Genomic DNA, 11440 nt, shown 5'->3' on the forward strand with positions numbered 1-11440 from the left:
TAAAATACTTAAAAGAATTACACAACAGCAATAGTATATAATTCTGGAGGGAGTGACGGTGGTAAATGGAATTAAATTATTTCTGCATTTTCACCAGGAGGGTAAAAATGTTACCAAAAATTAGATTTTGCTAAGTCAAGGACGCATGTTGTAATTTTTAGAGTAACCTCTAGAAGAGTAGAAAAAGTGCGTAACTTCCAATTAACAGAGGCGGGGAAGGAATAATAAATATTAACCAATGCAAAAGAAGCCTAGAAGGAGAAGAAGGATTACAGAAGAAACGAAAAGCACATAGTAATATGATTGATTTAAATGCAAATACAGTATATCCGTATACGTGGCTGGTGAAACCTCATATAAGGGTAAAATACGCCAGAGAGTTTGTGGAGTGAGGAAAGAAGACAAATTGGGGGGAAATCAGGCAATAATGGGTGGGCCGCGTCCTTCTTTCCTTGCCACTTCTTTTGCTCTCGTTTTCTGAGCTCTCTTTCTAACGGCTGCCTCGGTTTCCCTTCTAGTCCGTCGCCATCAGTGTTTTCCCCCTCTGATTCCATCAATATACTTCCTCCTTTTCTCAAATCCGCTTCTCCTGCCTCGAGTTTCTAGCCTTCTGTGAACTACACCCAGACGTAGTGTTTATTGTTGTTTAAAGTCTCTTCCTATTCCCCTATTTCACATGCTGATGGCAAAAACAGCTTCTAAACGCTGCATTTTTGACGGAGGAAAAAGTAAAAGGATGGCATTTACATTTACCGAGAAAATTTAAACTGAAAAGAAGAAGCACACGCCTGTAGCAGAGGATGGTTTCGATCCATCGACCTCTGGGTTATGGGCCCAGCACGCTTCCGCTGCGCCACTCTGCTAGCTGGGGAGAAACTGTCTCATGGTTTCTATAGAAAGTTTTTAGCGCGTTAGCCGCCCTGCCTTCTTTACACAGCGCCGTCTAGTGTCTGGTTGAATAAAAATGCTCATTTTTGTTAAGTCTGTTCTTATTGGCTAGATCCTGACACAGTCAGCATTTTTTATTGGTTCATAAGCCAGTTTGCCATTGTAGACCAATAGGCATAAGCGGCGGGGTAAGGCGGGAGCCAATCGCGCCGGAGTTTGTTGGGACACGCCGGCAAGCCGCCTCTCCATTTCTCTCTTCCTCCGAGGAAAGGGGCGGTTGGTGTGGCCTCCATTGTTCGGGTTTTAGGGCGCCATGAGGTAAAGGCACTGGGGTGCTGTAGAATGGTGTCGGGTATTCGACCGAAAACTTTGGGAAGGTGGGCCGAAAGGAGTCGGAGGACCTGAAAGGGCCACGTGTCTGGGGGCTGCCCTAACACCGAAAAGGCCTCGTCTGGGAGAGTAGGGGAGGTCGCAGGCTGCAGGGGCGGGGAAACTTGGGCCCGGGCTGGGGGTGGGGCGCAGGAGCGGGCAGGCGGTCGGCCCCTCGGTTTTGGAGGGGTCTGGATGAGGGGTGTCCTCGGGTCCCAGGAGAAGCACCCCCATCTAGGCTGGGAAGTCTGGAACGTGCCTCATTCATTCTATGCCAAGTGCTTGACATAGGAAATGCCCGCTAAATGTTTTACTACGTTAATAATAAATGAGCACTCACTTTAGTGCCTCAGGTATTAGGATTGGCGTCTTCCAGGGGTCATGGGGTATTTCTTGTAGGGGTTCAGTGTTTGAGCCCGTCATTATGTTTGGGTGGAGTTGTGACTAAATTATCCAGAATGAGGAGGTCCTGGGGGTGAGGCTGAGCATTTGGAATGGGGAGAAGCGTAGGTGGGAATGGGGTCTCTTGGCTTCCAAAGGGAATTTCGGAGCGGTGGAGGCAGGCTAACTTGAAGTGATTTCACCGGTATGGTGGAGATGCCTTCAACAGGTCAAAACAGGTTAAAATCTATTTATGCATTTCTAGGGGTGACAGAGGCCGAGGTCGTGGTGGTCGCTTTGGTTCCAGAGGCGGCCCAGGAGGAGGGTGAGTGCCAGTTTTTAGCATCTCTGCACTGGTTAATTTACACTTCAGTCATCTAAATAGGAGTTTGGAGTGGACTGATGCTACCTGCTTTTGTGAGATCCAGCTGTGGTTTAGAAACGTTTCTTTTCATCCTCTCCTGCTAAATGAGTTTGGCCCCATTAGGCTAAGTCACTTGATTTCTGTGGTGAATAATTTGGATTTTTCTTGTTTTAGGTTCAGGCCCTTTGTGCCACATATCCCATTTGATTTCTATTTGGTGAGTATCTTGGCCCCTGTTCACCTATAGACATAGAAATGGAGCCTGGACACTGTTTCACTTGTAGTTTCCTGGAGCCCAGCATCTCCCTGTCAATGAAGTCGAATAGTGGCTGGAGTAGGAAAAGGGATGAGTGAGTGGAGCTGGGGTTTTGAGTCAGCTGTGTGTTGCTTTAAGTACAAACACAGTGTAAGGAGGGTGGGGAAGATAATTCCTTGGCTACTGTTGGCAGTAAGGTGATTGTAATCTTTGTTCTGAATAATTAATTGTATCTCTGGCTTATCTGTTAATATAAAGGTAGTGAGAGCTTAAATTATGGCTGTTCCTTCTAGCTTACATCCTTGTTTGAACATCTTGAGTAGACAGGTGTTGTAGAATTTTCTATTTTCAGTTTTTTCTGTTGCGGCAACCGAAAAAAACAATCTTCCCTGTATATTACTTTTGGTAAATAGTATATAATTATTTACTTCTGATTTAGTGTGAAATGGCCTTCCCCCGGGTCAAGCCAGCGCCTGATGAAACTTCCTTCAGCGAAGCCTTGCTGAAGAGGAATCAGGACCTTGCTCCTAATTCTGCTGAACAGGTATATTCTTTTGGCTTCCTTCCTGAGATTTCACTAAGAATGCTAGGGAAGGGGCCAGCATGGTGGTGTAGTGGTTAGGTTTGTGTGCTCCACTTCAGTGGCCCAGGGTTTGCAGGTTTGGATCCCCGGCCCTGACCTATGCACCACTTATCAAGCCATGCTATGGCAGGCATCCTACATATAAAGTAGAGGAGGATGGACGCTGATCTTAGCCCAGGGCTGATCTTCCTCAGCAAAAAGGAGGAGTGGCAACAGATGTTAGCTCAGGGCTAATCATCTTCCTCACCAAAAAAAAAGAAAGAAAGCAAGCTAGAGAAGTGAATAACTGCTGGTGAGGTTAGGTTACTGTTATCAGAGCCTAACTCCACGGTGGGTTGAATTGTTCTTATTTCTCATTGTGAGTGGAGGGAGACTGCCAGATGAATATATAAACAGGTTACATATGCATTCATATTTTTATTGAGGAATCTATCTTTGGGATCAAAAACTTGTTCTTTTATGACATATTCAAGGCCAGAAGGGTCAGAGTTTTTTCAAAGCCCTATATCAGTATTGATTCCGCTTGTATGGAAGGGATTAGGGGAAAATATTCAAATTCTGAGAAGTTGCTCGTAATTTTTCAACTTAGGTTATTTTTGTTTCCTGCTGTTTTTCAGGCTTCTATCCTTTCTTTGGTGACAAAAATAAACAATGTGATTGATAATTTGATTGTGGCTCCAGGGACATTTGAAGTGGTGAGTTTTTGATGATTTATTTAGTCCTAGGAAAGGGCAGCCTTGCTAGTGTGGAAGTTTCCTTGGCTCCTGTCTCTTAATTCTTTGGTTGCCTATTATACAAAGCCAAGCTGAAAATGGGAAACTACACTGGAATTCCTTTATAGTACTGATTATGGGGACAAGACTTATATCGTTGTTATCAGCTAGCCGTGATGTATCAGGCTTTTCGTGTGGTTGTTTGGGGGATATCACTTGACCTCTGCTACTTCAAATCTGGGTCACAAGAAGCTATGTTGTAATTGAGTTCTGAGAGGCAGTCTTTTCACTTCTAATTTTTTTTCCTGAAATCCCTTTTCCAATAGCAAATTGAAGAAGTCCGACAGGTCGGATCATATAAAAAAGGAACAATGACTACAGGACACAATGTAGCCGACCTAGTGGTAATCCTAAAGATTCTGCCAACATGTGAGTGTACCTCTTTCTGCCCACGGGAGAACATAGCAATTGGGTTTGAAGCATAGGGATGTTTAAAGCCCAAATTTCTTCTCTTTTGCACCCCAGGGGACATTTGGCAGTGTCTGGAGACATTTTTGGGCTACTGGCATCAAGTGGGTAGAGGCCAGGGATGCTGCTAAGCATCCTCCAGTGCACAGGACAGATCCTATCCCCCAGCCCCCCAAAAGAATTATCCAGCCCCCAATGGCATTAGTGCCACTGGTTAGAAGCCCTACTGTAGAAAAAGCGGGTGGGTACAGGAGGAGGTGTCCTGTCCTGTTTCCTGAGCCAATTTTTCTGTCCAGGCATTAGCATCCACTTGTAAAAGTGTGGATTCTGTTGCTTGCCCTTGTTCCAGCCTTGAACATGGGGCAGAAATCAGAGTGTAAAGTAGCTTAGAGATGTATAGAACATCTACGTAAATAATTACAATGTTCATTATCTCCTTTTCTCTCAATCTAGTGGAAGCTGTTGCTGCCCTAGGGAACAAAGTTGTGGAAAGCCTAAGAGCACAGGATCCTTCTGAAGGTTTGAGTGTGTTGCTGAACATGTATTTAGTGGTCATAGCAGCCTGTTTTATAATTAAAAGTACACTTTTAATAAAGTCAGGTCTGGCTAGAAGAAAGAGTGAATGCAGAGTTTTATGTTGAAGTTTTTGCACAGATCTCCAGTGTTCAAAATCCAGTTGATCTCCCTTACTTTTAAAAACTGTACTCTAAATCCTAATTCTGGACTCTTGCTGTTTTTAAAAACGTATCTGTTCCCCCACTCCCACCCCCATCCTGGATTTACCTTTGGTAATCTAATGGAAATGTGAGCATTATAGCTTCTAGTTTTTCTTTTCTTTCAGTTTTGACCATGCTGACCAATGAAACTGGCTTTGAGATCAGTTCTTCTGATGCTACAGTGAAGATTCTCATTACAACAGTGCCACCCAATCTCCGAAAACTGGATCCAGAACTCCACTGTTAGTGTTTTTTTTTCCATTGCTGGGAAGTTTAGGGGAAAGTCAAAACATGGTATAAAGTTACTGTTGCATTTACTTAGCTTATTGCTGTTCCACATGAAACCTCTGGGACCTATGTTTACCTCCAGACTTTGCTGTCTCCCTCTGTAATTTGGAGATAGTTTTACCACCTTGCTAGTGACTGTCAGACAGGATGGCCAGGAAAGCAGTATGAGGGCTTAAGAAAAAGGACTGAGGAAATATTTATGGAGGGGGTATGCTTTGAGAGAAAATCATGGCTCTCGCATGCTTCCAGATTTGGTTTGGGGGAGGAATAGTGATTTGGGGACAAGTGACTAACTGATCTGAGGAACATGGGATAGTTTAAGGAATTACTAAGTTAACCTGTCCTCTTTCCAAGTTCTTGGACTATGGCAATGGGATTGAATTGCTTGCTTACTAATAGGAACGTGTCATCTTGTCCTGTCATGCTTGTCTTCTAGTGGATATCAAGGTGTTGCAGAGTGCCTTAGCAGCCATCCGTCATGCCCGCTGGTTTGAGGAAAATGCTTCTCAGTCCACGTAAGTCCCTCCCTCACTATTTAAGATAACCTAACCCTCTACAGTGAATAGCAGGATACCCCATACTTCGTCTGACAGAACTTTTTCAGCTATGATCTTCTGTCTGGATTTTGATTTTTACCTTAAATAAGCAAATTTGGATTGAGAGAAAGAAGAGGATGTGAAGTTCTGGAAATAGCTTCAGCTCTTTACTTCAAGTGTGAGAGTACATGATCCTTATTACTTTTAATCCCTGAGTCTCTCTTACCTTCAGAGTTAAGGTTCTCATCAGACTGCTGAAGGACCTGAGGATTCGTTTTCCTGGCTTTGAGCCCCTCACACCCTGGATCCTCGACCTACTTGTAAGTAAAGAGGGGCAGTTGGAGTTCCTGTTCATCCCTATTTAATAGTAGTTACTCTGAAACCTACCAGAATCTGTAATTTGGTGCAGCTTAAAAGAAATCTCACTGGTGGACAAGTAATCCAATAAAGATTCAACATTTATTACTTCATTGGGTTTTTGGAGTAAAGTCACGGGTCACTTAACAACGGGGATATGTTCTGAGAAATGTGTCGTTAGGCGATTTTGTAGTTGTGTGAACGTCATACAGTGTACTTAGACAAACCTAGATGGTACAGCCTACTATACACCTAGGCTATATAGTACTAATCTTATGGGACCACTGTCGTATATGCTGTCTGTGGCTGATCAAAATGTCGTTATGTGGCGCATGACTGTATTCAATTAAATTGAGTAGTTATTACTGCTCCTTGGTCTTTTTCATTACTGCTGTAATTTCATTAATGTTATTAATGGAGAGAAATTACTGAATGAGCAGTCATTTCAGGGTTGCTTCTGAACCTGAAGATTTTTGCTAGACCTTAATAACCAGTTTTCCTCATGATGGTTTAAAGTTTTAGTTTGAAGATAGAATTGACACTTTTATGGCACACCCACCAGATTTATTATTTTACAGGGGCACTATGCTGTGATGAACAACCCTACCAGACAGCCTTTGGCCCTAAATGTGGCATACAGGTATAGCTGCTTTTTTGGGTTTGGGGCTGGATGTAAGCTGTCTTGTGTGTTCTTTTAATACCTCCGTGTGTTTCAGGCGTTGCTTGCAGATTCTGGCTGCAGGACTCTTCCTTCCAGGGTCAGTGGGTATCACTGACCCCTGTGAGAGTGGCAACTTCAGAGTACACACAGTCATGACTCTGGAACAGCAGGTATTGGACAGCTCTGGAATGGTCTGTTGTGCCCCACTCTTGAATTCTCCTGGTCAGAAGGCAAAAGGGTCAGGGATTTGAGGGTTCTCACAGACTTTGGTTTTAAAATTAAAAGTTCTCTTCATCTCTGTTTTTATGAGAATGTTAGTCAAATAAGGTACTTTGGTTCTCCTTGCTAATTTACCCTCCCTTTGCTCTCCTTCAGGACATGGTCTGCTACACAGCTCAGACTCTGGTCCGAATCCTCTCACATGGTGGCTTTAGGAAGATCCTTGGCCAGGAGGGTGATGCCAGCTGTGAGTGACCACTGAGGGTCAAGGGTTCTTTATGGTACTCCGTGGTCTACAAAGAATCTCTCTACTACTCAGAAGTCTGAATATTTCTGCCATGTAGATGACTTGTATGCTCGGCTACTTGCCTGAAATCACCTTTTTTTCTCTTCTAGATCTTGCTTCTGAAATATCTACCTGGGATGGAGTGATAGTGACACCTTCAGAAAAGGCATATGAGAAGCCACCAGAGAAGAAGGAAGGAGAGGAAGAGGAGGAAAATACAGAAGAACCACCTCAAGGAGAAGAAGAGGAAAGCATGGAGACTCAGGAGTGACCTTCCCTTCTCTTCACCTCGTTTCTTACCCAAGGGAAAGACTAGAGCCTAAGCTAACTGCTACTGGGCTTTATATGGTGGCATTTCTAAAGGATAGGGGAGACAGGAAGGAAAACAAAGATAAATTCTATAGAAGGAAGTGTCATTCCAGGGGTTCTGATACTGACTCAGTAGCCAGAAGTTTCCCGTTTATGACCTGTGCCATCTATAGTGAAGCAGGATACCAACTTTTCTTCCTAATACTCTAGAATCCCCAGCTCCTAGAAACCTCTCTCAACCAGTACTTTGTTGTTGAAATGTTGTGAACTGTTACTGTCTGTAAATTTTTTTTCTGAGAAAAATGATTAAAGTACTTCCTAGTAGGGCTCTTGGTCTTGTTTTTCCTTGGCACCTGACAACCTTTTTTTGCTTCCTTTTTCTTTCTATACCCTTCATTGAAAATGATACTTGAGTCTTCATTGTAAACACTAGATCACAATTTGAAGCTGTATTTAAATTATTAAAGTACTGGGGTTGGCCCTCGTGGTGTAGCGGTTAAGTGCACATGCTCTGCTGCTGGCAGCCTGGGTTCGGATCCTGGGTGCGCACCGAGGCACCGCTTGTTAGGCCATGCTGTGGCGGCATCCCATATAAAGTGGAGGAAGATAGGCACAGATGTTAGCCCAGGGCCAGTCTTCCCCAGCGAAAAGAGGAGGATTGGCATGGATGTTAGCTTAGGGCTGATCTTCCTCAAAAAATAAAGTACAAAGACTCTTGGAACCTTTCCATATACCAGAGTAAACTAGAATACTGTTTAAGCATTTATTGAATTAAATGGTTCTAGCAACACTGCTACTGTATTCAAGCAAGTGCAATCAACAAGAGGGTAGATGGGTCATTCACCTTGACTTTGCCCTCTCAAATCTTCAGTGTAAACAAAGGGAAACAAGGAGTCACAGGTAGCGGAAGTGCTGCCCAGGCCCTCAACAACCACACATGTAACAGAGCAAACCCCTCCCTGGTTAACTAGGCTTCAAGAAAGTAGAGGAGGTGGGCCTTGAATATGAAGCTTTAAAAAAAAATCAAATGTAGAGGCCTCAGCTCATTCTTGGAAGGAAGCAAGAGCCATAAGAAATCCTTTGAGATCCTGAGTCCTGCTGTACACAGGCTCCTTTGGGGCCCCACATAAATGGGTCAGACTTAAGTGCTTCAAACACAAGCCACAGGGCTGCCTTTTTGATGTCCCAAGGTTTAAGTGAGTCCTGGAGGAAACAAGGCAGCTGGGGAATATTACTTGTGCTATTCTAAGGCCATGGGCCCATCTTCTGGCCTGTTACTTGCTTGGGGAACCAGGGGGGTAAACTCCTGAATCCAGCATCGCCCTCCTGCGGGCTGTTTCCTTGGCAACACTGTGGTTTAGCCGCCTCAGCCGTTCCTACAAGACAAGATTTGGAATCTAATTAAACTGTTCTGTGAAAGGCATTAGAACTCACTGTCAACTAGGTGCTGGGAAATACCTTAGGCTTGCTCCATCTCAAGGTAAGTTTTCTAAGGTATATAAGAATGTAAATGATAGCAACTGGGTAATGAGAATAAGAACAGCGAGTTCTATTACGGCTGACACTAGCTCAGTTGACAACTCTTTCCCTAAAGACTAAAAATTATGGTGACTTTGTGTTGGGGACTTGCGACATCCCTGGAAAATTGGAGAATACCCTGAGGACTTAAAAAGCAGAACAAAGAATCACTGTTGGTAGGAAATTCTTTTACCTGGGCATTCTGTAGAATGTTGTTAACCAAGACAACTCGTCGCCGGGCATTAAGTAGCTTCTTCACATAGGGGTCAAGATCCAGGGCCACTTTCTGATCCTCATTGATACGGCACAGTTCTGGGGGGATGAAAGAAAGGTGCAACTAACACCTAATGGCTCATTTCTTGTCCTTAGGAAAAGCAGACTAGTAAATGGGATGGAAGACACTCTTGGACCCACATGGGCCACAGTCACTAAAAACTTAATAAAGGAGGAGTCTGTTGGCAGCCCTGATGTCCTGAAAGCAAGTGACAGAACCCCAGCCCAGAGGCTGGCAAAACATAAGGTGCTGAAAGTGACTTGGTGGATTCCAGATATTCAGGGTTGTTTACTCACCGGTAGCTAGGTTGTCAATTTGTTCCCGGAGCTCTACCTGGCTCTCTCTGCAAAAATGTACAAGGCCTACAGACAGTTAATGGAACTCAAGAAACCTATTCGCCGACTTTGTGAGAACCAATGGAAAGGAGCCTGAGCTGCTGGAACCCATTCCCTATGAATTCATGGCATGACAGGTGAAAAAAAATAAAAGACCTCTGGACTGTAAAAAAAAAAAAAAAAAAAGTGTTTCCCAAGTCCTGGGAGTAGCCAGCCTCAACCCCCTACCTGCAGCCTTCCGCCGTTCTGCCCTGCCTCCAATCAGTTCCCGCCTGAAGCCGGCTGATCTTGGCCCCGCCCTTTCTTAACCCCGCCCCTACAAAGCCAAATCGAGGAGAGGCCCCGCCCAGGCCTTCCCTCCCCGGCACCTGACGGCGTGGACGTGAGAGTCGAGCTGCTGCACAGCCGGTCGCAGGAACTCGAGGAGCCCCTCGGCGAAGATATCTCGGCCTGCAGGCCCCGCCACCGGGGTCCCTGCCCCCGACACAGCGGCAGAACCAGCCCCCGCCATCGCGAAGCGCCTTTACGCCCGGAACCTGCCGCGAGGGCCGCCGGGAACTGAAGCCCTGCTGAAGCGCGCCGCGAGGGGGCGCCCGGGAAGTGCGGGCTCTGACGCAGGCACTGGGATTTCTGGGAAATGGAGTCGCTGGAGCGGGCAGGGCGGGGAGAAGGTTCGGGCCCTAGAGCTGCCGGGAGTTGTAGTTCTTTATAGTCCTTGAAGCGGCGAATTTTGAAAATCTCCAGACTTCAGGAGCTGAGGAAAGGAACCATTTTGGGGGGTGGGTACTTTTTGTTTTCTCGGAAGGTGAAAAATAAATACTTATATCGCCAGTTGTCCATAGCCTTCCCATGTTAACTTTATGAGAAAACCAGATTATATTCATATAGTTTTATATTTCTAAATTTGAGTGTATTTTTAATGGCACTAAAGTGTGCGTGAAACTGCATATGAATATTATTCAACCTTAAGGAATGAAATTCTGATACATGCTACAATATGGATGCTACAGTATGCGACCCCAAAATGTGTCTCTTTGGCTTGATTATTTTTAAGAACAAAAGACTCAGAAAGAAACTTCTACCTTCCTCATAACTACCTGAAAGAATTTAACATAGAAAGGCTGTCCCGGGGAAGGAGATATCACCATAGATAACTATAGAGATGGTAGACAGGAAGGCACCTTGCAAGACCCATTTTTATCAAAGCAAGGCCCATTTTTATCAAAGTTCTCTCACTCTCTGGTCTCGGTTGTCTATAAAGGCCCAACAAACATTTGTTTACCAAACATTTGCTTTTCCATCCATCTCCATGTGAATTGCTTTCCTCACCTTTGAGGTCTCAAACCACTACCCACAACATCCACCTTTGTCTTTAGCTGAAGATGATATTTAATGTGGGTGCTTCGGCCATTTTGGTGAGTTACTCAGTTTTCTTGGGTTTCTCCCATGTGTACATGTTATTAAATTTGTTTGATTTTTCTCCTGTTACTCTGTCTCATATTGATTTAATTCTTAGACCAGCCAGAAGAACCTGGAGGGTAGAGGAGTATTTCTTCCTCCCATACAAGACATTATGCTAAGTGAAATAAGCCAAACACAAAAGGACAAATATTTTATGATTCCACTCATATGAGGCACCTAGAACAGTCAAATTCATGGAGATAAATGTTCTTTTATCTCTTTATCAGAACAGTGTTGTCAGGAGCAGGGTGGGAGTGGGGGAATGGAGAGGTAGTGTTTAATGGGTACAGAGTTTCAACATGGGATGATAAAAAAGTTCTAGAGATGAATAGTGGTGATGGTTACACAGTAATGTGAATTTACTTAATGCCACTGAACTGTACACTTAAAAATGGTTCAAGTGGGGGCTGGCCCCGTGGCTTAGCGGTTAAATGCACATACTCCCCTACTGGCGGCCC

At 44.4% G+C, this 11440-nt stretch overlaps 2 protein-coding genes and 1 non-coding gene across 4 annotated transcripts; 1 reads left to right on the plus strand and 2 right to left on the minus strand.

The window, feature by feature from the left end:
• Positions 1–791: 791 nt before the first annotated feature.
• On the minus strand, positions 792–863 carry TRNAM-CAU (transfer RNA methionine (anticodon CAU)). Its single transcript has one exon. It is a non-coding gene; the product is annotated as a tRNA-Met (tRNA).
• Positions 864–1075: 212 nt separating this feature from the next.
• On the plus strand, positions 1076–7720 carry ILF2 (interleukin enhancer binding factor 2). Its single transcript, XM_004436067.3, has 14 exons — positions 1076–1206; positions 1904–1963; positions 2177–2219; positions 2698–2802; positions 3459–3536; positions 3881–3983; positions 4476–4541; positions 4864–4980; positions 5463–5541; positions 5795–5882; positions 6498–6559; positions 6636–6750; positions 6956–7046; positions 7196–7720. Exons 1-14 carry the CDS (start codon positions 1202–1204, stop codon positions 7354–7356), a joined length of 1173 nt encoding a protein of 390 aa, XP_004436124.1. The 5' UTR covers positions 1076–1201; the 3' UTR covers positions 7357–7720.
• SNAPIN (SNAP associated protein) lies at positions 6731–10096 on the minus strand. 2 transcript variants are annotated; one of them, XM_087443010.1, is made up of 4 exons: positions 9890–10096; positions 9483–9529; positions 9106–9224; positions 6731–6799 (listed from the first exon to the last, which is right to left on the minus strand). In XM_087443010.1, exons 1-4 carry the CDS (start codon positions 10030–10032, stop codon positions 6731–6733), a joined length of 378 nt encoding a protein of 125 aa, XP_087299136.1. In that variant the 5' UTR covers positions 10033–10096. The 2 variants fall into 2 exon arrangements, with proteins under 2 accessions (XP_087299136.1, XP_004436123.1); XM_004436066.3 differs by lacking the exon at positions 6731–6799 and adding an exon at positions 8144–8770 and having other exon boundaries at positions 9890–10093.
• Positions 10097–11440: the final 1344 nt, after the last annotated feature.

This window comes from Ceratotherium simum, chromosome 2 (genome assembly GCF_057802395.1).
Source record: "Ceratotherium simum simum isolate JZ-2026a chromosome 2, ASM5780239v1, whole genome shotgun sequence".
Classification (NCBI taxonomy): Eukaryota; Metazoa; Chordata; class Mammalia; order Perissodactyla; family Rhinocerotidae; genus Ceratotherium; species Ceratotherium simum.

Bases quoted from the DNA above. Each gene is read 5' to 3' on its own strand.
- ILF2 (XM_004436067.3), top strand. The intron at 5,542-5,794 runs GTAAGTCCCTCC...TCTTACCTTCAG, and splicing joins GAAAATGCTTCTCAGTCCAC to AGTTAAGGTTCTCATCAGAC. The intron at 7,047-7,195 runs GTGAGTGACCAC...TTTCTCTTCTAG, and splicing joins CCAGGAGGGTGATGCCAGCT to ATCTTGCTTCTGAAATATCT.
- SNAPIN (XM_004436066.3), bottom strand. From the start codon at position 10,032: ATGGCGGGGGCTGGTTCTGCCGCTGTGTCGGGGGCAGGGACCCCGGTG. The intron at 9,530-9,889 runs GTGCCGGGGAGG...ACATTTTTGCAG, and splicing joins TCTCACGTCCACGCCGTCAG to AGAGAGCCAGGTAGAGCTCC. The intron at 9,225-9,482 runs GTGAGTAAACAA...TCATCCCCCCAG, and splicing joins AATTGACAACCTAGCTACCG to AACTGTGCCGTATCAATGAG.